Source organism: Echiichthys vipera (genome assembly GCF_963691815.1).
Source record: "Echiichthys vipera genome assembly, chromosome: 2".
NCBI classification, from domain to species: Eukaryota; Metazoa; Chordata; class Actinopteri; order Perciformes; family Trachinidae; genus Echiichthys; species Echiichthys vipera.
In genome coordinates, this window is record NC_139827.1 from 9,869,283 (window position 1) to 9,896,082 (window position 26,800).

Consider the following 26,800-nt stretch of genomic DNA (forward strand, 5'->3'; position numbering starts at 1 on the left):
ACCTCTAGTCTTGCGTTAGATTTAGGTCCATACTCTGTCACATTGATATTGAAGTTATATTTATTTTAACAGGAAGCGAAGAGCATGCAGTGTCCTGGGTCACTTAATCTGTAGCCTGATTTTTTCTCATGTAAGAATCACCAAATTTTGCCTCATCCGATCATCTTTTGGTGTGGGAGAACCATAAACTGTATAAAAAATGGACATAACCAACAACATGAATATACAAATGCCTGGAAACAAATAAGCTGTGGCACTTTTAGCAGTACCACAGCAGAGTGGCTTGAATCTTAACCAGCACCACAGCTGGATATGAATCAGGGTAAAGAGTAGGGAGGTGACCAAGTTTTAAAAATCTGCTTCAATCTATTTTATTATTATTAAATTGTTATCATTATTATTAATATTATTGTTGTTGTCATTACTATTAGCATCATTATATATTTTTTATGTATTTATTTATTTTTACTGTTATGCTATTGCTTATGAATATTGTTATTGTAATTAATGTACTAAATGCGTGATATTATTATTCAATTATCATTATTGTTATTTTAAGTCATTTTAATTATTTATTTTATTTTACAACTATTATTTTATTTCTATTATTTACCCACTTATTCATTTTTTCTCTGAGAGTAATGTTGGGAGAGGGATGGAAGGGGTTTTCCGACTGTTATTGTTTGTTCAGTGTGTGTATTGTTTGTTAATGGACATCCAAAAACTCAATAAATTTAAAAAAAGGTAAAAAAAACAAAACGGATGTAGCCCCTCCCTCGAGGTCCGTTCTCTCAATTTGATCCAATCATACTCGCCTCTGGGAGTCGCCATCTTGTCAGACGTTGACTCAGCCTCATTTCCTCTTACCAAAAAAGGGCATGTATGTGACGTTGGGGGGAGGGAGATACGTCCATCTGGCTGACGTTTACCTCCAAGGAGGTGAGGGCAAGAGGCTAGATGTCACTCAAGAGGCGACGCCCCTAATTATTCATAAACATTAACCTCCAATAAAATAAAAAACTATACTGGTACAAAAAAATTCATGCCCTCAGTGTTGTCATGGAGATTTGACTTATACATACAGACTATAATGTTTTTTTGTACCAGGCCTTAAAAAGGTTTAATTACGCTGTGAAGCCGATCTTTTTAACATGGGGGTCAATGAGAAACTGCTCTATTGTGCAAACTACCCTAGTGGACACTCGACGAACTGACATTGTTGGCACTTCCTTATTGGATCAACCAGGAAGTTGCTGTGGTGGAGGCTTGGGGAGAACGGACAGCCAGTATTCAGAGGAAGTGGCATACACTGTGTTTCTATCCCATGTGATGTATTGATAAATGTCAGAGTTGATGGAAACCACAAACCCCAGACCATCGTGTTGAAACCCGCTACCACCATGTTTCCTCTGTTAGATGAAGAAAAGATGGTTGTCTTTTCAAAGTAGGTCAACATCCTTCACAACAGCATGACCCTCAAATTCATGACCGGTATTTTGCCACAGAGAGTGGCCGAGCTCTTATCGAGGAAAACAGTTCAACGGACACATTTGCAGCCTCAGAGTTATTTTAAGCATCAGTTTCACATTTCTCTCAAGAGACACCCAACCAGCTGTCCCTCACTGAGCTCACACAAATAGTTTTTTTCCTCCTTTAAAGTTTGTTCAGCGTCCCCCTCGTTCTGTAGGGCTGCATACCTAACCAGCAGGAATGTGATTGTACTGCAGCTGAGGAGCCGTCAGGCTTGTGGCGACAAGCACACACGCTGGATTGCATCACATCCGAGTGAGTTATCTGAGTGAGTCTGAGGGTGTGTTTGTGTGTGAGTGAGTCTTTTTTTTTTCTTTTCCTTCCATTTAACATGTTAAGTCAGATCAGGAAGTGTGATGCTGTGACAGTAGAGAAGGAAGCGGGCGCACAATGGCACTATGTTTGCTCCTGGGACTGGTAGCATGAGAGGGCCCCGAGTGAAGACCCCTCTGCTGCTGCTGCTGCTGCTGCTGACCACTCTGACTGGGACAGGTAGGACTGAAGATTAGTTTCTTTACTCTCTCAACTCCACTTTCCTGTCTCCTCCCTGCTTTCTCTTCTGTGTTTTAGACTTCTATTCTGTCTTTGTGAGTGTAACTTCTTGACTCGAGGGAGTGTTTATTATCCATGCTGTGTATCTATTAATACAAAAGCTGATAAATTAAGACTAAAAGGCCCAAATTACAGAAAGTTTGATTTAAAGTGAGGCCTTATCTCACTTCAAACCACTTTTTGTGTAAACTACCCCTCATGTAGAAACGTAATCCCTCCTGTATTTCACATGAAACTCTTCTCTAAACTTTATAAAACCAAGAACAGCCGAAGAAACCTTTCGAATGTGTACACATTATAGTTTTAGTATTATTATTTTCTTGAGCAACTTTTTCTCTCAAAGTGTAATCCTTTACAACATGACAAAGGCAGGAACAAATTGCTCAATGCGTCCTGTATCTCCACCTTCTTCCTCACTGTCCACTCGGTGCATTTTGCAACCGTTTTGATTTTTTTTTGCAGCAACCGCTTGAGCTCAAGCACACGGAAGTCTTAAGTTCCTGCATGATCTGAGTGTGACAGTTATATAGATGTTGTTTTAGACACTAAGCTGATGAAATCCCTGCAGAAATAACTGTCTTCATCCACGTGTGTGTGTGTGTGTGTGTGTGTGTGTGTGTGTGTGTGTGTGTGTGTGTGTGTGTGTGTGTGTGTGTGTGTGTCTGTGTGTCTGTGTGTGTGTGTGTGTGTTGCTTATAAAAATATATAAATGCTTCACTTTTGTTCCTTCTCACTACTTTTTCTTCAATGATGTGACAGCGCCGTGATGTAAAGTAATGTTGCATTGCAGTGTTGGGCCAATATGAAGATGATGGAGCCGATACGGAAACGGAGACACTGGAAGAGGAAGCAGGTGATCCAGAACCAGAAGAAGGGGGTGACACAGAGATCTCAGGTGAGGCGTGAATAACAAAATAAATAATAAATCATTCACTATGTGGCCAAAAATATGTGGACATGGTTGGGCTGGTCATGAACAATGGCAGTAAAAATCATCAAAAAATGAATAAATATTTTTTTCTTTTTATCTGACCAATTAAAAAATATCATTGAGATTTAAATATTGATTTTTTTTCTGGGCTTTTCATGCCTTTATTTTACAGTACATCTGATGTTTGGCATCTGTGTGGCGCCCAGTAGCTCACCTGGTAGAGCAGGCGTCCAAAATATAGACATCATTATAAACCCTGTACATCGATAAAGAACCGCCTGAACGTAGTTTCAATTTTCACCTATTCTAAGCGTATTCCTTCAGTCAGTTTCAAGCATTATGCATCATTTGCCTTTTAACCACGAGGCCATCAGGACCCAAAACCGGATCATTTCAAGTGCTTTTGTACGTTGTTCCAGGAAGAAGCCGCAGCATAAAATAGCTTTTCTTTTTGCCTAACTCTGTTTTCACTCTGAAATGTGAAACTCCAGAGCAGTTATGAGAATACTGGTTTTGATTTCACGGGTTAGGAGGATGCCACAGTACAGCATGTAATGGTATTTTAGAAAACAGTGTGTAGTGTTACAACATTGTGGCAAGAGTTGGAGGAAAGAGACTGTTTCAACATGATGATGCCAGAAGAAACTGTGATGTACTTTTGTTAAAGTTCCTAAATTATGCCCATTTTCAGGTTCATACTTGTATTTTGTGTCTCTACTAGAACATGTTTACGTGCTTAAATGTTCAAAAACGCTTCGTTTTTCGCATACTATCGGTTTGAATATACCTGTGCTCACCCTCTGTTGGAAACGCTCTCTTTAAGACCGCCTCCTGATAAAGCTCAGTGTGCTCTTATTGGTCAGGGTTTGAAAGCTTTTAGAATAACTGTAAGGGCACTTTCTACCTAAATGTAGTATAGTTTTGACATCACAGCCGTACAGGAAGTCCTAAAGGCTTGTTTAAAGGCACAGTTTCTGATTGCGGGCTGTGCGCCTTTCCCCCTGGACTGAGCATTATTTAAATATCACTTTGACCGACTTTTTAATGAAAAAAAGACATGGAAACTTCACTTTTTAATTTATCAGACATTTAAATGAAAAACAAAACAATGTAAGGTATTCGTATGAGCATTGACACTGCACATAAGGTCATTTATTTATTTTTTTGTTGGTCTAAAAGTAGTTTATTGAGCGCAAAGATGTAAAATATCCACCATTTTGAATTGTAGAATATAAACCTTTACCCTCTTGGCGAGAGGACGACTTATGAAGGGACTACAGTCACTGGGCTGAATGGTGGTTTGTTTGGGCGCATTTGTTCCTTTTACTTCTGTTGCTTTGGGAAACACTATCCTCACTTTGGTCAAAACATGTTGTTGAGGTTCACTCTCTTCAGTGCATTTCAACCTGCCGACACAGCAAGACAGGAAAGACTTTCTACAAGTTATGACTTGTCGTAATCACTTTTTTAGAGGAGTGGAAGCTGTTCGAGCAGCGTATCACTGTAATGCCTGCGGTTTTTGAATGAGATGTTCAGCAATCCCATAATGCTCGAGTGTCCACATACTTTTGACCATGTGTAATGAATGAACACTTAAAAACTCATGAGACTTACTCATTGATGCTTGCATCTCTCTCTGTGTTTGTAGAAACAGACCCAACTGTTTCTGATGCCCCTCCAGTAGAGGACCCCTCCCCCTCGGAAGAGGACCGTAAGTCCACAACAGTTTTTATTCTCCATGGTTCTGTTTGTGCCGGAAAGAAAATCTACCCTCAGGAAGGGTATTTCGCAAATGATTCAGCCGTTCAGCATTTAAAGGGATAGTTCTGAATCTTTTTTTAAGTGGGGTTGTGATGTATTTATCCATAGTCAGGGTGTTACCTTCAGTAGATGACGATAAGCACGACCACAGTTTGGAGAATGACAGTGTACTGCTGTGGACGGGGACAGCAGCTAAACGCGTTTTAAAAAACCTATATCACTGTATAATTAGAATATTTTCACTGCTTAACCTTTCCCTGTTTAAGTTTATGAGATTTCGGTTATCTATGTTCTTGTCGAAGCCACCAGACTCCATTGACAAAAACAATGATTTCAACTCATCATCAGTTAGTTTGTTTATGTTATTGTGTGTCTTTGGGGTTTTAAAGCATTGAACTAACAAAATGAACAACATTTAAACGATCAAGGCAGCAGTAGATCAGCAACTCAAGTGTTCTGCAACGTAAAACTTTAATCCATAGATTCTGGCGGCGTTGAAAAAAGAATAAATGTTTCTTTTCCTTTGTGTAATCTTAAACTGGGCTATCTACGGCAATTTAAAGTGGTGAAAATATTCTAATTACAGCGTACACTTCGAAGGGGCTCAAATATATTTAGCTGCTGCCCCCATTCACAGCAGTGCATGTCTTAGCTTCCCTGCCTCTCCCATGGATGTATTCAGAAAAGTGCAGCGTTGGAGGCGGAGCCCCGTTCATTCCTCTGAAACCTGCTCAGCGGTGCATGAAGCCAAAAAAGTTCAACGGCCGCGTCTTCCACGTTGTGTGGCCAACAGAGCAGATGCACCTGAGACTTCTGTTAGTTCCGGTTTTATCACTCTGGCTAATTTGAATGAAGGTTAAATTATTTCATCGTGCGGCTCTTCTAGTCTTTCAGTTTTTCGTTACTGTAGATGTGAATGTTGCTTTTACTGTTGCTGTTTGCTCATGGGGGAATTGTTGGGTCTCTGTAAATCATGAATGACTCTTATAGTGTGGTCTAGACCTACTCTTTGTGTAAAGTGACTTGAGATAACATCTGTTAGGATTTGGCATTATAAATAAAATAATATTGAATTGAACGAATCTAATTATGATACGCCCGACATTTACAGATGTCTTTTTAAAGTGTGAGTCAATGGGTAAAAGTATTTTTGAGTGCACCACGTGACAGACCCCTTGGCTACGTCAAAGCTCGGCACACTTCCTCTGGGCCTGTCCTCTTCTCCTCCGTGCTTCTCCAAACTGCGGGCGTGCCGACCACCATCTACTGTTGGTAACACACTGACTATCGACGAGTACCTCATACAACCCCACTTCAAAATACTGTATCTGAACTATACCTTTAATGTCCTAATGCAAATTCCTCATTAGGACATTAATCTAATTCTTTGCCCGTCTAATCTAATAAGATCTAATTAGATGTTATTGTTACTAATCTTTGCTCTACTGTTGTTTCCAGCGGGAACAGGAGACGAAAATGGTTCAGGACAGACCCGCAACGTCACCCCTGATTGTACGTCAAACCAACAACATAAAAGCAACGCACAGTACTGATTTGTGTCAATTACTGTAATTGTGAAGATAACTTACTACCTGTATTCATCATTTGTGGTGTTTTCAAGGTTTGAAAAGTGCTTAGATTTTGAAAAAAAGTGCTTGAAACTGCTTGAAATGTTTTGTCATATGGGATGGGATACTATATATGATATGAACAGAGGAAGAAAATATCCATATTTGAGACTGAAAAAGAAATTATGACACGTTTGATGATAAACAGATGATAAAAATAGTTGAGGATTGTATCGTTCTTTCTGTTGATCGAGTTAGTTTTCCTTTCATTTGTCGTATTTCTATAGAAAGCTGTCTCAAAACGCCATGTTGGCTATTTATAGGACAATAACATCTAATCTAATGTTAAGTGCAGTACTCAGTATACTGAATACTGAGTATTGGACTGGTCAAGACAGATGTCTGTCCTCCACAGAGCTGGGTCTGTGTGACGTTCCTGTCTGTAATAGGGAAGGTTTTCGTTGCCACCGTGCTCTACGGGGGAATTGTTGGGTCCATGTAAATCATAAATAAGTCACAGAGTGTGGTCTTTACCTACTCTGTAAAGTGTCCTGGGATAACTTTTGTTATGATTTGGCACTATAAATAAAATTGAATTGAATTGAATTATACAAACATGTAGTTTGCCACAGCTGTAAGGTGCTGGAAAAGCAGGAAAATGCACCTTAAAATGCTTGAAAAGTGCTTGAATTTGACTTTGGAAAAGGTGTAAGAACCCTGAGAGCAACACCGCAGCAGGACACATTTATTGTATAAGTCTAAAGATTGATCTAAAGACTGATGACTGTTGCTTTGCTTCTGCAGATACTTTAGAAACAACAGAGGACCCCAACTTCACGGGTCCGACCGGCTTCCCAGAGGAGGAGGAGGGTTTGAGTCCCATCATCATCCTGATCCCCGTGGTGCTGGTGGTCGTGATCATCGGCATGATAGTTTGCGGTATTTTCATCAGCCGCAGGTGGAACAATAACACGAGAAATCAAGGTATGTCCAAGACAAGAGGGAACACTTTAAACGGTCAGTTTACATAAATCAGAAAAAAACCCAATATATTTTGTGTTTTTCACATTAAAAGCATCGAAAGACGGAACCATTTCCTATAAAAGGTTAATAGTGGCGTCTGTCCACAGTGGTTGTGTATTTATTTTCTGTTTATGTCATAGAATTGGTCAAATATAAATGCCTTAATCTCAACACTTGATCAATTTTACAATTATGTTTTCAATTAGGAGGAACTTACGCTACATTGGACTTCATTCTTGTGATTTAATTGAAAGATGTATTTAATTACTGTAGTAGTAGTAGTATTGTAGTGTGGTGTAGATGACTGAGCCATGTTCTTTTTTCTCATAGAGCTGAGAAAAGAGGACCCATACTTGGACGGGTCCAGTTCAGAGAAGGTGCCGATGTAAGTATTAAGAATTTCACTTTTTTTTGTAGTCAACTGTGATGGATTGGTTTTATAATTAAAAATATTTTGCCAATTTCTGTTCTGGAAATGGCTTTTTTCTTCTTCTTTGTATTACAAGTTATCTAAAATGTTTAAATATGCCAATCACGCATTATTTTATGAAATATGTGCTAATTTCCATACATTTCCATACATTTTCATAACAGAAATGTGGGCATCAGATAAAGCCAGGTTCATTTATGTTTCATTGAGCTGACAAAGTCAAAGGTTTTTACAGAGGGGATTCTGGATATCTCTTTTTATGGTACTATATAGCGCCTTTCTAGTCCTCTGAACACTTCTTTACACTCAGGCACTTTTACTACTACTGCTACTTATCCCAACAACCCATTCACACAGACAGCAGATCAGTGCCCATCTAACCAATCATTAAAGCCACATTCAATGAATCACTATGGGGGAGTTATATAAAAAAAGTCTTAATGTAAGTCATTAACTGGGAAATGTTTGTGGTGATATATAAAGTATATATAAAGTTTTGCCCTGTTCACCTTAATACAACCCCCAGCTTTTCTTTCAGTTCTTTATAGATTTGCTGTTGGACCCCAGACGAAGCTGTAGGGTGATATGATCAGATTTAAGCTTTAGAGTCAGGGATTGAACCACCGATCTGACAAAACTAACAACCCGCTCTACGTCTGAGCCACATTACAAACTCCTATCAGATTACAATTAATAGCAATTTTTCTGAAACGTTATGTTGACATTTTATGTTTGAATACCTCTTACTTTTTAGTGAATTTAGGAGAAAAACCGACAAAAAGAGGCCATGTGTAGTAAAATAATGCGTATTTTGAATGTTTTCTTCCCACTAGTCTGAAAAAGAAGACATGTTAAGGAAGCAAGATAGCCCAAAATCTTAACATTGACCAGGACATGAAAAAAATGTTTTTGCCTGAGGTGTCTAATATCAATTCCATTATAAATTATTAATTTTTAAGTATAAACGGTTGAAAAGTGCCCTTGAAGAACTGAGCGTATTGATATTTTAATGGTTTCTGTAGTGGAGTGAAGATGAGAGTGTAACTGCCACGGAACTCTGCCAGTAGTGGTTGCTATAGTAACAGAATGTTCCACTGACACCAACTGCCGGGGTCAGAAACACTGAAGTTAGTTTTTTAACCTGATTTTTTTTCGTGTCTCATTTGATTTTCTAATCATTTTGTACCTTTCAGGCCCATGTTTGAAGACGACGTGCCCTCTGTGCTGGAGCTAGAAATGGAAGAGTTTGACCAGTGGATGAAAAAGGATGGTAGGTATCTTTAAAGTGTATTTCCGGCACATCCGGCAAGTCGTACCAGGGTCTTTTTCTTAGCACTTACATACATCTAAAAAGCCATCCAGACAGTTTTTTTGTGTATGAACTATTAACGGAGAAATCCCGGAGAGTGCAGTGCAGATGGGCAGTACGGTGAAGGCATTAAAACGGCTTTTTTTGGGGTAAATATATGCCGCCTTTCTAGTCTTCTGACTACTCAAGGTACTTTCACACTACTTGTCACATTCACCCTTTCAGACAGACATTCACACTGATGGCAGCGGACATCTACATACCATCTAATCTAATCTAACCATTCACACCACATTCACACAGCCATGCGCAGCACAGGGAGCAATTCGGGGTTCACATGATAAACGTTTTGCGCTGAGCTCAACGCAAGGTTGGGCGCAGAGACCAAGTAAATGGCTATATCAACGCTGGTATTAAATCATCCATTAGCTCGTAAACTACCTATTCACAAAACTTGTGTGACTACTTATAAACCTTGTGGCATTACGTTTTCTTACGAGATTGTGATACCACTTTTATGTAACGTCAAATAGTTTGGGGAAACTCGAACATGCGCTTTTTTTTGGTAAATATATGCCGCCTTTCTGGTCTTCTGACTACTCAAGGTACTTTCACACTACTTTAATGTAACGTTAAATAGTTTTGGGAAACTCGGACACACACAAATAATACGTTTTTCCTCCATCTTTCTAACCAGCCCGATGTCGCTCTTTGGTTGCCTAGGAAACGTAAACGTCACACTCAAAGCTTTTATCTCATTGGTTGCGCTTTTGAAAGGACAGCGGCAACAAGGTCAAAGTTCGACTGATTTGAACTTTGAGCGCAGCAGCAGAGAGGCAAATCTGAGCGGTGCGCGCCGCTACCTTTGCCGCTGCCGCTACCTTTGCTGCTGCCGCTACCTTTGCCGTTGCCGTTAACTTTGCCGCTGCCGCTACCTTTGCCGCTGCCGCTACCTTTGCCGTTGCCGTTAACTTTGCCGCTGCCGGTACCTTTGTCGCTGCCGCTACCGCCTCTTCCATAAGAAATGAATGGAACGGCCGGTGTAAAGTGTTTTTACCGCGTATCATGTGTAGGGGCCTTCATACTGCTCAAACTAACACCAAACCACTGCAGTAGCATAAGTATCCCTACACATAAAATGAAACACCAATGGGTTGCTTCCTTTTGATTTGCTAATTGACCTGAATTGACTTTACTACGAGAGGAGCTGGTACCGGAGCCAGTAGGTAAGTCTTTAAAACACTCTTTTAATAAACTCCAGGTTTTGCTAACTACATTGTTGGTGCTTTGTTTTATGTGTAGGGAGGTTTGGTGTTATTTTGAGCAGAATTAGTGGTTAAAAAAGCCATTTTATTTTCTTCATTAGCAGAAAGTAGCTAAATACATTTGTTCAAGTACAGTAATATTGAAGTGCTTTAGTATTTCCATTTTATTCTACTCTATTGGCTTTTACAAACTCCATTACACTTATCTGACAACTTTAGTTACTTTACAGAATCAGGTTTATAACATAAACTATAATCAACAATTAAATCATGATGTAATATTGCAGGTTAGGATAGGACTTTATTGATCCTCGAGGGGTAAATTTACAAGCTAAGCAATTGAAACACTTAAGTGATGCACACATTAATGCTTCAATTATTAGAATACAATCATATAATTGACATGCTTCTGAGAAGGGCCTTTTTAGTACTCCATTTGGTACTGTAAGTATTTGTTCTTATACTTACAGTATGTACGTTTACTTAAGTAAACATTTTGAATGAAGGACTTTTACTTGTGACTTTTTTTACTTTGCAGAATCATATTAATTATATATAAGGCTTTTACTTTCTAAAACTGTGGTATTGCTACTTTTACTGGTAGTAAAGTACTTTTTCCATCCCTGTTTTTGGGGAAGTGAAACTGTGAAGGGAGGTAGAGCTCTGTTATTGTTGTCAAGATGATTTCCTTTGTTCCATTTGTTCTTATTAGACGGCTAAATACCATCCTTTGTGTCTGATTGTCCTGTCTAAGCATCAGAAAGGGGAATCATTTCTAATGGTTTAGTTGGGGGAGTTTATCCAGCAGAGGTCGCCGTTGCTTTTAGTGTTAAAACTTGTCTGGTGTCAGTTTATTACATTTAGCAAACACTGTGTGTTCAGTGAATACATGAGTAACCTAATGAGTTTTTCTATTGGTTTGTTTTTTCTAGGTGAACTTACAGAGGACTCTAAACTTGCATGAATCTCTTTACGGTGAGCATACACTTAATAGATGTATGTGCAAATTATGAACCTACATGTTATTTCAGTTTCTTGTCATTCATCCCTCATCATCACAGAACTACTCTCATAATAACCTTTTAAAAATATGCTTTGAAGTCATTATACAGTAAGCCATGATTGTGTGATGTCTTTAATCACAGACCTCCAAACTGTTAATTCATAGTTATCAAAACAAATTTAAATGCAGAAAGAAAGCACAAAGATATATTAGTTTTACTCTTTGTTTATATTTTCACTCCTGCTCTTCTGAGACCCTTTGGCCGTGCTCACTGTGTAACATCCAGTAGCCGTGTGTACCAGCAAGAGCAATTATTTATTTAGTAATTGCAGGTGTGAATTAACTACCGCATTGAAAACTTACACTCAACACAATAATGTAAATATCCATCCTATACTATAGTGCTCACGCAGTGCAGATCAGCAGTCGACTTGGGCTATTTCACCATGATTGATTTCACCTGGCATTCATCGAAGTGTGGCGCAACTTAACCTCGGGATAGTCTCTTTACTGGAAGGGCTGGGAAAACGAGGTCAAGGTCCACTTCACAAACTGTTGACCAACATCTTTTACACACGGCTTTTTCTCAGGATTTTATTTCCAAAGCTGTGCAAGGGTTAGAGGGTATTTTCCCTTCAGCATGAAGGCACTTTGTACACACCAGCTTACACAAGAGATCTGAAAACAAAAGTAAACGTGATGTTACTGCTTCTGTGGTTGCACACGGCAGCAGCTCTGTCCTGTTTGTCAGACCGGTGAAATTCCACAGTAAATGGGGCAAATCAAAGAAAGAAAGAAAGAAAGGAAGAAAGGAAGCATATTAAATGTGGTTGAAGGTTTTGAAAAACCAGCAATTATTTTGCACTGGAATGAGTTGAACCATAGTAGACCTATACTCCCAAAAGAGTCAGGGTTTGGTAAAGGTTACAGACTTTGGTTCAAACTAAACAAAACTACTACTACTACAAAACTCTAACACTATGCGAAAGTTAAAAATCAGCAACAAAAACAAAATTGATTAAAATGATTTTGAACTCCAGTACCACTCTTGAGTTCAGAGATCAAAGAGGAATGACCTCTCTCTCTGTCTGTCAAAGGTGAAGGACTCGAATCAGGCTCAAGTTTGACGTTGACTTGTATTTGTGACTTGAGATTTCACTTGACTTCACACGGATGCCTCTAAAGGACTTAACTTTTTCATTCATTTATTCATTCATTCATCTTCAACCGCTTATCCCGGGGTCAGGGTCGCAGGGGGCAGGGGGGCTGGAGCCGATCCCAGCTGACATCAGGCGTGAGGCGGGGTACACCCTGGACAGGACGCCGGTCAATCACAGGGCACATAGAGACAAACTGAGACAGACAACCATTCACACCTAAGGGCAATTCTTTGTAGAGTCATCAAGGAACCTAAAACATGCACGTCTTTGGATTGTGGGAGGAAACCGGAGAACCCGGAGGAAACCAACGCAGACACGGGGAGAACATGCAATCTCCACACAGGAAGGAGGAGAAGTTGCATTTTGTTTTTGAAACATGACTTGGTGACTTAATACAATGTATGCAAACCCGGCAACCTACGAAGATGCAGCAGACAAGCTGTTGACAACTGCTGCAACAGTTTTGATCAAAGAGAAAACTTTTCTGTTTTAACTTATGAAGTAAACTCGCTTTCATTATGCAAGCCCGTCTGTCACCGACTAAGAACTCCCTTAAAGTGATGACTTCCTTACAGCACTTATGAAGGTCTGAACCAAGACAGCCAACTGTTTTGTCTTCTTAGTTCTTGCCTTTCACGATAAAAGCCCTTGACATATACAGTATGTTACACCGCATCATTACTTACCAGAGAGCATTTTACTAATAAGGGGCAAGGCAACAAAACAGCTTACAATCCTGTCTGTCTCCACTTTACTGGTGAAAACTCAACTATTCATGTCTTTTAATGATTGGGGTAGATCATTAAAGTTTCAAATGAAATTCATATGAGTTTTCTCCCATGATTTATGCAGGTAAACAAAGGATGCTCTCCTGTCATGCAAGGACACAGTCAACAATGCATTGATGCCAACTTGGAAGCTCTGACCTTACCTACAGTAATCCAACAACATCTGTGACCACGAGAAATAATTTGTCTGCCAGGAAACAGCATCACAGCCCTTAAGGGACAAGAGCAAACATTTTCATTCTCACAGTAACATAATCGTCAAGAAAAAGGAGTTCTTAATACGACAATTGCAGCTCTTGGCTGTTATTCCCTCTGAAAGTCTTCCGTAGACAGCAATGTGCAACAATTGGATTTAGACATGTTTACATGTGGCTCTTTGATCAGTGTTTTGCCTTTCATGTATTGTTTCTGTCATGCTTTGCCTGCTTTGATTGTATTGTTGAACTGTCAAGCCGTAATCGGTTATAATGCAGGTAAATGCACAATATTTTATCTGCCTGAATTAATCAGACAGAGTGAAAAGTATTAAGTTTGAACACAAAAACACTGTGCTGTAGCTACCAAACAGTCTCTTTTCTGCAGATTCATACTGTTAAAAGAGTTTGTGGTCATCTCAAAGCACATTAGGCCGATACTTCTCCACCCCTCACAGATATGACCGCTCATAGTTTCTGCTGGTGGCTTCTCGACACAAGCCTCTTTGTTGTATTACACTGTGTGACTCCCTCCAGCTGCAGGTTTTAATGGGGAAATATCCTGTTGAAGATTGCAGGCATGCATGACAGAGAAAGCCACTCCTTTTCATGCTTGTGCAGAACTGGTTAGGACTTACGGAGGGAGGGTTTTCATTCAGAAACTGAAATCTCTAAGTGCGAAATCAGTTGCACTGAAACAGCTTTCTAAAAGCTGCTACTGATAGGATTTTAATCTCACCATATAGGAAAAAATAAGTCTCTGGCTAAATACTTTATGTCTACAGATGCTGTTCAGATGTTTTGTTTCCAGTTTTGGCTTAAAAGTGTTAAATCTAAGCAGTCACGACACTGGTCTTAATCTGAGTGCAACTTTCTAAATGCGTCAGTCAGTATTTTGCAGTATCTTGCACTGTAAATATGAGAATACAGTTTAACAAAAGATATTATTTTCAAGGAAGGCCTTTTGTAAATATTTCATATGAGGCTGTTGTTGTTTTGCTGATGAAGCTTTGAATAAAATTTCAATGGATAAAAGCACGATGGTAGTGTGAGTGCAGCACTTTGTTTTTTGAAATATTTTACCAATTATTGGATCGATTGCCATAATATGTCAATGCATTGTTATTACATATGAATTGTAAAAACTCTGGCGATCCTTTGATGTTCCATCTGCCCTCTTCAGGTCGTATTTTCACTTCCCGTTATGACCAAATACCTGGAAAAATGAAGCTTGGGCTGTACTTTATGCTAATTAGCTATTTTTGTAAGCTAACATGAAGAACATGGTAAAATTTCGCCTGCTAAATATCATAACATTACATTTTATTTAGCGCTTCTGTCCAAAGCGACTTCCAATAAGTGCATTCAACAATTAGGGTACAAACCAGAAGAGTACGTTATTAAGTAAGTGTGGTAGCTTCAAATAAGCAGATCTATAGAGTGTTACATATAAGTGCTTTTTTTTCCCTATCTTCTCATCTCTTTAGCCAAGGTGCAGTCGAAAGAGATGCCTTTTTAGCCTCCGGCGGAGTGTGTAGATTTTCTGCCTTCCGAATGTCGATAGGGAGCTCCTTCCTCCATTTGGGAGCCAGGACGGCAAACAGTCGTGACTTAGTCGAGTGACTCTGTGTTGTTCTCAGTGAGAATATCGACATTGGACAACAGTTTTTTCACTGTGAGCATGTTGGCATGTTGACCATTTAGCTCAAAGCATCACTAAATACGGCCTCACACAGCCCCCAGCATGACTGTAGACTCTGTCTTTTCTATTAAATTCTGTTACTTTACATATTACACACATGCATGCCCAAAATACACACACAGACAAACATGGACATGCATCAAGTGACTCTCTGGTTCCCAAGCAAAGTCTCTATATAGACTCAGCTACTGTCGCCCCAAAAACATACATTATTTCTCAAAGATAATTAAGCTTTATGGCGTATCAATGCATACGTGATAGCTGTTTCCTGTTTTCAACTTTAACTCAGAACATTTGGAGTTGCATTTGAATTCATCGTACCGGTTTTCAAATGACAGAACATAAAATACAAGACAGCAGTTTTAAAAGTGCTTCTGTCACGGTACACTACTGTAAATCCACAAATGAGTCTGCTCCGCGGTCCTCTTTGAGCCCTGATGAAATATAAACCAGTGGAAGGTCTGAGGGAGCAAGGGCAGACAATCCATCCACACCAATGAATACAAATGAGAATTCAGTCTCTCACTCCAAGATGACAGCAGTTCTGTCTGCCACCTTATGTCTGCATTGTCTCTGCTGGCATTGACATTTTCATAATCGACAACTCTCACCTTCACCAAATACTAATAGTTGCTGTTTGGTATATTAAGCCTGGCGCCTTTTGTTTAGCAGTCATTTAAATTTGCAGCATCACACCTAAAGTCTTGTCTTATCAAAATTTTGTCACCTCAAAAACAACATCTTTTTCAAATTTTAGAAGAACACACACAGTCTTGTGTTGTTTTATGTTTTCACTCCTTGATTTTTGCAGCAGCCTCGTCTTGTCTTTTAAAAAACCTATTTACAGGCTATGTACAGTGCAGACATCAGCTGTCAGGCTTTCCAAACACCTTACACCCGTCTTTCCCTCTTTACGGAAAGGTTTAGAATTGATTTACTTTGTTTAAAGGGGCACTGCACTGATTTTACATGTCAAAGTGAGTTTACTAGTTATGTTTAGTGCTACTGGGAAATCAGTTGTGTGGTGCTGGAGGAAAACGTGGTTTCACAAGAGGGTTAGAGTAAGACGTGGGTGTTTACCTGCACCAGGGAGGCTCTGGCAGAAGATGTCACATTATAGAATCCAGTCTTTTTGCAGCTTGACCCCCGGTTCAGACTAAAAGCCTCAACATTTTTCTCAACATTCTTCTTTCCTATTAACTGTGTGAAACTGCACTACTAAATCTGTGGAGTACTCTTTTAAGGCTACTCAAGGCGCCCCTCCTGAGTTTATTTCTGACCTTTTAGTCACACACTCCACAGATCACATTGACAAAACATTCAACAGCTGCCTGAGGCGGATCTTGAGCATCCACTGGCCAGATACCATCAGCAATAAAGATCTCTAGAGAACAGGCCAACAACCTGTGGAAGGGGAGGTCAAGAGAAGAAGATGCGGACCGATAGGCCTCTGGAAGCCCAGTGCCAGCATTACATGGCCTTCAGAGACCGGCCCAAGAAACACCAGGCGAAGGGCCCTCGAGACTGACATCGAGCAGAGCCGACTGACATGGAAACAGCTGGAAAGGAAAGGACAGAAGACTCTGGCAAACTGGTCAATGGCCTATAGGCTCCGTCGAAAAGGAGTGATAGGTGCACCTTATTGAGAAAGTATAATCTACAGCAGCAGGTGTAGGGGTTTTCTCAGGGCATTGTTCACACTGTGTCAGATCCGCCTGAACTGGTTTACATGCAAATAAAACCGCTTCTTACCAAACATGACTGTGGCAAACAATATGCACGTCACGCCAGGTTTATTTGAGGTCAGGTATGTTTAAAAGCCATGTCTGACACAGTGCACAGAGATGTGATGTAATCCCCTCGAGGACACATCCATAACATCATATTTCCCGTGACCCGTCTCTGAATTCACCAAGCCTCTGTAGATTCAATCACTGTCTACCCAGCAGGCCCCGTCGCTGCCTGTCACACTCTATCAGCTCCATTTCACAGTCGTGTTTGTTTGCCTTTAAGAGCTGTGATGTTACAGAGCATCGTCCGTCTGTCGCAATCTTCGCATTCAGTCGTTCTTGGGAAATCTTTGAGAGGAAAACACAGTGTACACCAGGGTATGTGTGTGTGAGAGAGAGGGTGTGTTTGTGACATTATTGGAGGCTTACTTCACAATAGTTCTGAGTTTGATCCCTTGTGAAGTCGTGATGAGCAATTTAAAGCGTGTGAACTTTTCCACTGCCTCTTATGAAAGCCTGCCTCTTGCACCATTTGGACATTTGATAAGACACATCTGTAGCTGAGCACACGAACAAAGGTCATGTCCTCTGTACTTTTTGTGTGAACTTTGGGGATACAAAGGATATATTTTACATTTTATGACCGAGTTACACATTATGAGACTTTTAACTTGGAAGTACATTAATAACATAATTAAATAATGCATGAGAAAAGCTTGAATAATGACAATTCAGCTCTTTTCCTTATGAATAAAATGAAACGATATGAGAAGGAAAATCACTCCAGACATTACGTTATTTTAAGAGGTCACTGTTGTAGAGAATTGTGTAGGGAAACTGGTTTTATAGAAAGATTAAACAAAACCGTTTAATGAATTCAACATGGTACGATGATTGTGTGTTTATGGAAATATTGAGATATGATCTCAGTATTTCCAAAAAACCTGGCTCCCTAACATAAACACACACAACACTCGGGATAATCCAACATATTTGAATGCTTAGTTTCACTGACAAAACGACCAAAACAGCACATAGAGAGATGACACCAATGAAAAACTAAGATTTTGTGAGGAGTCTGCTTGCAGGAGCAATTTCCATAAAAGCATGCAGCTACAGAGAGCGTTTAGTATCAAAATGAGGATATTTACAGTCGCTCTTTGTTTCCAGGGTCTGCTTTTTAGTCCCCATTGACCGGATGCCAGTGCCAATTCCACACCTCTCAGGATCACATGTTTGGTGCTTAGTGATATCTCAGGGTTTCAGACTCTCCCTGGAGGATCCAGATACAGGGCATGAAAATGACCATGAGCGTAAGCTAACCATGGCTGAAACTGCAGGGCTAACTTGAGCAGCAGCATCAGCAGCAGCAGCGCTCTCATCCACAGTAATTTACTTTCTTTTTTTTGTGCCTATGAATAAATGGGGCTCAACATGCTGGAAAGAATTATAGGTTTTCAACCAACATGATTTCTGACACACTTCTCCACTCCCATGTTTTTCCACCTCAAAACTTAATGGATCGAAATATATAATAATACAAATATATAATCAACAGAATCATTTTGTAAACACACTTTTTTATAATAAGTTTTTGTAATAAGAAGTCTTAAAGGACACACACCATCTCACTTATCCCAAATGTCTTGTCATATTTATCTCATTTAATAAAAAGCCATATCAGCTATAAGGATTATTTATGATCTTGCTTCTCAGAAGATAAACTATTTGTGAAACCACCTATAGGTACCACTAGCAATGAGGTGACGTTTTGTACATAATTTAAGTCCTCATAAAAGGAAAAGTGTCGCTTTAGAAATGTGCCCTTTCATGAAACCAGTCTTGTATCTTATTTGTTTAATGATTATGAGCATGCACAATTAATTCATGAGGACTTGTCTAGCAATAGAGAATCTGCATATGTTTATAATGCTATTGCATGTGGTCTGCCTTATTTATTAAAAACGCATATTTGCTTTGAAGTCATTAAATATTTAAACCACGGCCAATTTCCAATCAGTGGTCTAGATAACACTGATTAAAAATGCAATGATTAGCATATATTTAAAATACATTTCACAGACAACAGATAACTTCAAATCATCTCGGAAATATTCTTCAAAACGATTAACTGAAGATAATAACTGGAATAAAATTGGTCATCACTAAAGAAATTCTGCATATCCCATGAAATAAATTCCTTATTGATGTTTTATTAAATGCTTTATTTCCGTTAATGTTAACTGTTAACTGCTCCTTAAAATGAACCAGAATCTCCTTTGTTTTATTATATATATATTATATATACTGAATAATTTATATAGTTAGAGTACTTAGATACACAATAAAATAAAAAGGCATATAAAAAACAATAAATAAAGCAAAGTATGTACATACAAAAAATAAATTAAAAAGTGGGCTTTATTGTTCCATTTCTTTAAAAAAAATAATGTATCTTATCAGTGGTATAAGTACATTTCTTATTATTAATAATTACGAAATTCAGTTTTGAAGGAAATATTTTCTCACATGGATTAAAAAAAATCTTTATTGAATTCTTATGATACGAAACAATAACAACAAACAAATAGTCTTCAATACACACATACACGCACGCACGCACGCACGCACGCACGCACGCACACACACACACACACACACACACACACACACACACACACACACACACACACACACACACACACACACACACACACACACATATAATATTCAAGAGCAGAGCCAGAGAGAGTTTTAAATAAATACATTAAACATGGTGCATATCTGAATGGTTTTAGCCGCTTTCTTGTTTTTTGTACTGTTCAGTTTCCTCACCAAAAGCAATAAAAGAGGGTTTAGAGTCATTAAATTTAACTTTGTGAATATGATATTTACCTAAAATGATCAACAGATTAATTCCGTATATTTCTTTGTTTAACCTTTGTTGCCATGGAAGCCAAACGGTACATCTTTCCAGAACAACGACAAATCACATTTCCTCACATGGCTGTCCTCCAGGCGGTAGCGTATTATTACATCATAATCAAGCGCCCACGACCAAACAAAAAAAACCGTGGCATCATCATGGCGCGACAGCCATTCTCTCCAGTCGGTGAGAGAGTCAGGAGACGAACAAACCTGGCGGTTGTTGAAGAGCCTGTGAACGGAGAATCCCCCACAAACTGAGCCGCTGTTCGGGCTCAGTGGACGCGTTTCCCCCTCTTGTAACGGCCGGACGTCATCACATGTCTCCCAGTAAAACAACAGAGCCGCAGGATCGAGCAACACTCTCGTCGCTTTGACAGAGCAGCTAACGTGTTAGCTTCTTCAAGCTCCAAAAGGATATCTCGGGTTTGGATATACAACCCATAAAAGGAATCACCGGAGAGGCCTGCTGTCCTTTGTTCATCCCCACGGCTCTGAGGTAAACACGGTGTGAAATTACGAGGTGCAAAAATCACAACTGGAGGATAATGCAGCTAAGGGAGCAGTGAGAGGGGGGGCCTAGCATTAGCCAAGCTAACGAGTAGCTCGAGTTAGCATTGCTAACGCTAGCCAGCTTAACGCACTTGTGTTGATGTGGAGCTTGTGAGCGATTTCAAAAGAAGTTGTCGGTGTCACATTCAGCTCTCCGTGTCGTGGTGTTTCCACCATGGATTCAAAACAAACAGACGTGAGTTTGGTGCCCGTGTGCGGCTCCACTCCGTCGCTAAAACTTTGCCTTTTAAACCGAGCTGCACAAACTTCAGAAGCTGCAGAAGTGCGTGTAGTTCAATCCGCATGCAACACGTTGGTGAGCTCAAAGTTGACGAGTGAGTTTCATTTAAGCTAGCTAATAATAGTTTGGAAAATAAAGGTGCAGGTGAATGATCTTTTTTTCTATTTAGAGTTTTAGCTTTATGTCCCAAATGCTAACAGACCCCACGCGAAGTTAACTTGTGCCTCTCCAATGATACCAATATTATGTTTGGTGCCCATCATCATGTGCAATATTCATTTCAGCAGCATTGGCTATATTATGTTCATTATCATGTGCAATGTATCTCTACTACATCATGTTATGCCATTTGCACTTTGCTCCTTAGACACTTTTTATGTTTTGTATTTTGTTATTGTCTTATATTGTTATTGCTTTTGTAATAGTTACTGCAATTTTGGAGCAATCATTCCTCCAAACAAGCGCAAGAACAATCATTTCCATCTTATATGATCTTATCTTACTTGTATAATGTTGGTTGAATCCAGATGCTTTCAGGGGCACGCGGGGCAACTAACAGTAAAGGTTGTTTAGAGGTTTGAAGAAAACAGTGGATTGCATAATTCAAAAGAGCAACCGTGCTCATACAGAAGGCAGTTCTTTAAGTAGCAGTGGATTTGTTGATTGTTAGAAAGGCCAACAACAATGTTTCCCCCTATCTATACTCAGTTGTCACTTTATTAGGTAAGCTTAGCCAGAAGTAATTCAGTCTGTGCAACAATAGCTCTCAAATAAATTGTATCTTTGTGAAGGTTATAATTTCCAGTCTTTGTTGAAACTGTTTTAGAGATGTTTGTGGAGCTGCTGAATTGTACAATGTTGTAGTGAGGTGAGTTTCTAATATTTAGTCCACGCTTACTGATATATGTGGTAATGTTAAACACCAGTATTTTAGTTTTGATGCCATTTGGGATGTGGAAAATGGGGCTAGAGAGACCTGGTTACTTTTGTCACTGTAGACTGACCCTGACGGAGGAAGGCATCAAGCTGACACACGTCAGTCTTACAGTAAACTTATTCTCTCTACTGCAACTGTTGCTGGAGTTTTGACATCTTAAGACTGATTTCCCCTTTCTATACACGTTGGAAGTAGGTGAAGTTGTGCCCCTATTCAGCTTCTACTTATGTCACTGTATACATCATTTTATTATCAGTTTCTGAACGTTTGAAGCCAAATATTTCACTTCTCGACATCCAGCAAATCTGTAATTGCTGTACTCACTGAGCTCAGGATGAACCCAGTTTGATTTCTTGCTTGTTTACCACTGAGGTCTCCATATAATCTTCTGTAATGGGAGACCAGAACGACAACACAATATGTCCTGTGCATTACTTGTTTAAGTTGGTCCAGTCCCAGCCTGGTCACATAAGTACATGAACTGATGAAGCCTCTTGGATGAGAGGTGAAACGTCTTCCTAGACAAATAACCAGTCCAGTTGCTTTTGACCGAAATGTCTTTGGGGATAACGATGACCTGGACAAATGAGAACATTCACAGGCCTACTTGTTTAAGACTTTATTCCAATACTTAGACCATCATTACATCATTTTTGTATTTGTTTTTTTTTTTGTTGATTAACTTAAGTAATTTGCCGTAATCCAAATAGCAAGTTCAGGTTTTTACAACAAAGATACGTTTTTTTTAATGTTTCTGGTACAGAGACATGATGTTTACATGATGTGCTACACATAACCAGGATATTTCCTGCTGGAGCACGACCCCATCCCCTCATGTTTAAGATGAGCGAAACCTTGAGCGTGTATTCACAGAAACTTGATTCTGGAACTGTTCATTAGCTTACACATTAGTGCTTAAAATGAGAATCGCACATAATTAAATTACATAAGTACCAACTAAAGTTTCAGTTTCATCACTCTCCACACCCTGATTCTCTCTTATTTCTCTTGAACTGTTTTTCTAGTCTAGAACTTAGATAGATTTAATTGAAACATACCTAAAATATATATAAATTACTATCCCAAATAGAAAGGACAGTTCATTATAACTCGTGTTAAACAAAGGTGAAGAGGAGGGCTGTGAAGTCAGGTCAAATAAAACACATTGACACAGCCAACACAGGTTTAACCCACTTCACAGTGTCAGATTGAAAGGCGTTGTAGACTAGTGGCTCCTATTTCCTCTCCAGGAGAATACTGCTGCTTCTTCACCCTACCTGCTACTTAACTTCCGTCACTTGACCTGTCAGGTCTGCGCCTGTCATTGATGAAATAGCAAAAATAAGAAGCATCTGCCTCCTTGATGATCAGCATGCAAGCTGTGATAAAAGAAGGAAAAGGCAATACGTTTTCTGTCATTTCTCTTTTGTATTTTCGGCAGTGTCGTTCAGTACAATGTCAGATGAGACAAAACATCCCCCCGGCGAGTAACTTAAGTATTTGAATCGTTTTGAATCACACGGATTACAGAAGTGCAACTGCAAAGCTACTTTTCATTTTGCACAAGATCCATGTGATGCACAGAGCCTAACCACAGAATCCAACTGTTTACACACGGTCAATAGACTGAATGGATATTTTATTGTTTACTTGTCAAATTAGATCCACAACATAGACACTACAATATAGACGATAGACTCATTTGATACCCAGATAAGATATTGATTAGATGTGATGTTTTTTCTAAATAAAGGGCCATATATTTATTCATGTCCTTTAGAAGAGATTATAGAAAAGATCCACTGAGGGCAACATGTAAGTCACCACAAATAATTCTGTTTATTTGATTTAAAGCCAACAGAGAAGAATGACTTTGCTTTCTTGAGTTCAACCTGTACAGTTTCTCATTTTGGCTTGATGATTGCTGTTATTATTTACAAACCACACACATATTGATATTTTTCTACACACAAGTCAGAATGCCCTCCATGTATAACCCTTCAGGTAAATGTATGATATTGTGTGTGACATGTGTGTTCCTCCATGGTTGAGGCGATATACAATGTTACTGTCGCAATTTGCTCACAGGGGAATCGTTCTCTGTAAATCAAATAATGTGGTCTAGATCTAGTGAGGTTTGTAGAATGCACAAGAAGTACAAAGATAACTTGACAATATTGAGTCAGGAATGGCATATTTTTCAGTTCACATGGATCAGTGTGATGAAATACTATTTTTCTGGCTGTGATTGTTGCTGCAAGGCATCGGAGAGAGTGAGAAATGTGAGGTATCCTAGACTTTGTTTGCGGAAAGCTTCACATTCCCACACTCCTGAATGTTGCTGTGTAACTGACCCCTGGGCCTTCCTAAAACCATTCTCATATGGACAGTGAGATTTCCTGGCTTTGAAGCTCGTATTGACAAAACATGAAGGGGGGTACGAGTGAGATGCGTTATTAAGGATTTCAATGGAGGGGACGTGTTTCAGCTGGCAAACATTTCTGGAGTCAAGACTGGTCTTAGTAACTCTGTACTGAACTTTTTATAATTACAAACAACCAGAAGCACATTTGTAACCCATTTGCGTAAATTAGATTAATAATTACTAATAAACACTGTATTAAACTTATTTTTTGGAGCTGTGCGGATATTTCCTGTACTGTAGGCAACCACAGAACCCTCTGAATGTTATCACAGATATGAAACGTATCATGCAATCTAGGATTGTGGGGGAAATGGGGAAACTGCAACCTCATGTTTAAGTTTTTTTTTAGATGTGTCGCCTGTTATGTCCTGATTTGTTATGCCCAGATAACTCGTGTCCTGCGTCACTGTTAACTCTACCGAAGGCCCGGGGAGACTCTAGACAGATTTGTCCTATTTGTTTTTTTTAAGGTAATCTTTTGTGTGTGTGTGGGATCGATTCTAAAGACAACAGATTATCTGTGGTGCACCAGAATTTTATAACTGAGCTATGAACAGGGAACAACCATTTTCTTTCTTTAACTGGGTAAAAATCTGACGCATAGAAACCCAGTATTTGGCGTGGACTAGCAACTTAAAGTTGACTTGACATTTTTGATTTTGGCACTTTCCACAGAAGTCCGCAGCCTGAATCAAACCAGTGATGTTGGGATTATATGATGTGCATCTTAAATGTTCTACCCATATGTAATACAAACTCTAAACACTCTGACAATGGCAGGTGTACAAAGCCTTCCCCTGTGTGTACTGTATATTATCAGTGATCTATGTTATTTACTGCTCATTGTTTGTTGTTCTGTGCCGTATCTTACTCATAAACCCGCCCACATTAGAAAACCAGTTTTGATTGACTTTCACTGGATCTGGCCTGCTAAAAAGATTCATCTGGTCTTCCCAGCTATCAATCCCCTAAACTCACCTCTCTTTGTGGAGATTCCTTCAACAGTTGACTAGGCTTTACAGGTGGTCCAGGGCAACAACTTTTCCCACCCGTGTGCTTTGTGTTTATGTTTTATTCCACTTACTAGCACAGTTTTGCTATGCAAAGTAGTTTTCATGCTTGGGTGATTGTTCAGTCACATCCAGTTTCAGGAGACAATCCTGTAACACTTTGACATGATCTGGAGCACACAGTTATAGTGGGAGCTTTTCAACACTATTTAAGTCTAAAACGTCAGCCACCCTGCCCCCAGGCTAACTGTGAACTAAGAGCTACTCAGATTTATTTAGACAATCATCTAAAGTCTGGCTAGCAGTTGGAGCTGAGTCAAAGTCAGATATATCTTTGTGAAACCATCCAAAGGTGCTGCAACTACCATTCTGACATAGAAAGTGTCTTTATCAGAGTCCAGTTGGGCAGTGAAGACGTTTAAATGTCCTGCCATACGTTGGGAATACCCCAAAGTCAACAAGGATGGCAACGGCCATCTGGCTCATGGTCTTCGAGGAAGTGGAAAGCTCCATGACGATGAGGACTGAAGAGGGGACAGTCTTGTGTTGAAGTGGAGTGCTTCAGTGAGTGCAGTCAGATTATAATGGGCAGTCCTCAAGGCCTTTTGGGAACCGAAACACATTTTTAGTAAAAGGGCCTTTGGATAATGAGTGATTCATGACATCTGCTGGATTGGGGGAGTTGATAACAGTAGTTTGACGGGCAGTGTCCAAAGAGGAGGGAGGGGAATTAAGGGCAAGATCAATTTGAGGACTTCTTCCAGGTAGGCCTGAGAGAGAGAGACAGTGTTACCATGTCAAAGTGCTAAAAAGAGAGGTTGATTTTCAAGTGGTATTGTAATGTTTTAAATACAGAGTTTGAATTTAGAGGTGAGTCTGAAAGTTGAAAGTGTTATTAGACGTATTAAGCACGTGGCACTTTCTTTTCATCCATTTTAATGAACTCAGACAATCCCATGGTTGTTGAGGACTGATGTTCAGGCCTTAAGGAGAGCGAACAGAAGGTCAAAAGAGAATAGAGAAGAGATAAAATGTAGATGTGGAGGAATTGGTGGAGAAAAACTTGAAAAAAGACAGAAAGTAACAAGTGGAGGAGGTATAGTGTGTGTGTGTGTGCACGGGCATATTTAGAGGAGTTAATAAACGGGGGAAATGAGAAGGAAATAAAGCACAGAGAGGAGAAGCAAAAGGATTAGATTAGCAGACTCTACTAAAGTCCAACCTGCTGTCAGCATTGTGTGAATGTGTGTGTGTGTGTGGGCAGAGGCACTTGAGAGAAAGTGAGATCAAGGAAAGAGGAAATTAAAGGGCTTTTCTGTGGGGAGGTCCAAGTTACCTTGAAGACGGAGGGATCTCCCGTCTCCAGGAAATCTCATGAAATTCTCTAAGAAACCCATCAAGTAGGACTTTGGGGCAAAAACAGACAACAGCATGAAAAAAGAGGACCGTAAGTAGGTCAAATGTTTGGATATTATAACAAACACCGTAGGCCTTTTATCTTCCTTACCTCGTTTTGAAGCAACTCTTGAATGCTGCGTCCACATCACTTTTTTTCTTTCACATTTAAAGGTCTTTCGGTAATAAACATTAGGTTAATTGTTAGTGAGCAGTAACTTAGTTTAGACACTTATTCATCGCTTCATCATTTTGCAGCATCAATGATCGTTGTTACACGATCTATAAGATTTGAAGCATTGTACTGTGGGCTTAGTCAACGTCGCTGATGTTCTGCTGTGATTTTACGGTGGCTTTCCTCTCCTCACA

At 39.5% G+C, this 26,800-nt stretch overlaps 2 protein-coding genes across 3 annotated transcripts in view; both read left to right on the plus strand.

Annotated features, from left to right (window-relative positions):
* The first annotated feature begins 1,697 nt into the window (after nucleotides 1–1,697).
* Nucleotides 1,698–14,552, plus strand: tmem154 (transmembrane protein 154). 2 transcript variants are annotated; one of them, XM_083932253.1, is made up of 9 exons: nucleotides 1,699–2,022; nucleotides 2,873–2,977; nucleotides 4,662–4,724; nucleotides 6,233–6,286; nucleotides 7,147–7,326; nucleotides 7,696–7,750; nucleotides 8,989–9,065; nucleotides 11,302–11,344; nucleotides 13,385–14,552. In XM_083932253.1, exons 1-8 carry the CDS (start codon nucleotides 1,929–1,931, stop codon nucleotides 11,331–11,333), a joined length of 660 nt encoding a protein of 219 aa, XP_083788379.1. In that variant the 5' UTR covers nucleotides 1,699–1,928; the 3' UTR covers nucleotides 11,334–11,344; nucleotides 13,385–14,552. The 2 variants fall into 2 exon arrangements, with proteins under 2 accessions (XP_083788380.1, XP_083788379.1); XM_083932254.1 differs by lacking the exon at nucleotides 6,233–6,286 and having other exon boundaries at nucleotides 1,698–2,022.
* A 5,514-nt stretch (nucleotides 14,553–20,066) lies between these two features.
* fbxw7 (F-box and WD repeat domain containing 7) overlaps nucleotides 20,067–26,800 on the plus strand; it is a 121,847-nt gene continuing 115,113 nt past the window's right edge. The window contains exon 1 of the mRNA XM_083937992.1: nucleotides 20,067–20,370. The gene's annotated coding sequence lies outside the window, so the exon portion shown is untranslated. The remainder of the gene's footprint in view (nucleotides 20,371–26,800) is intronic.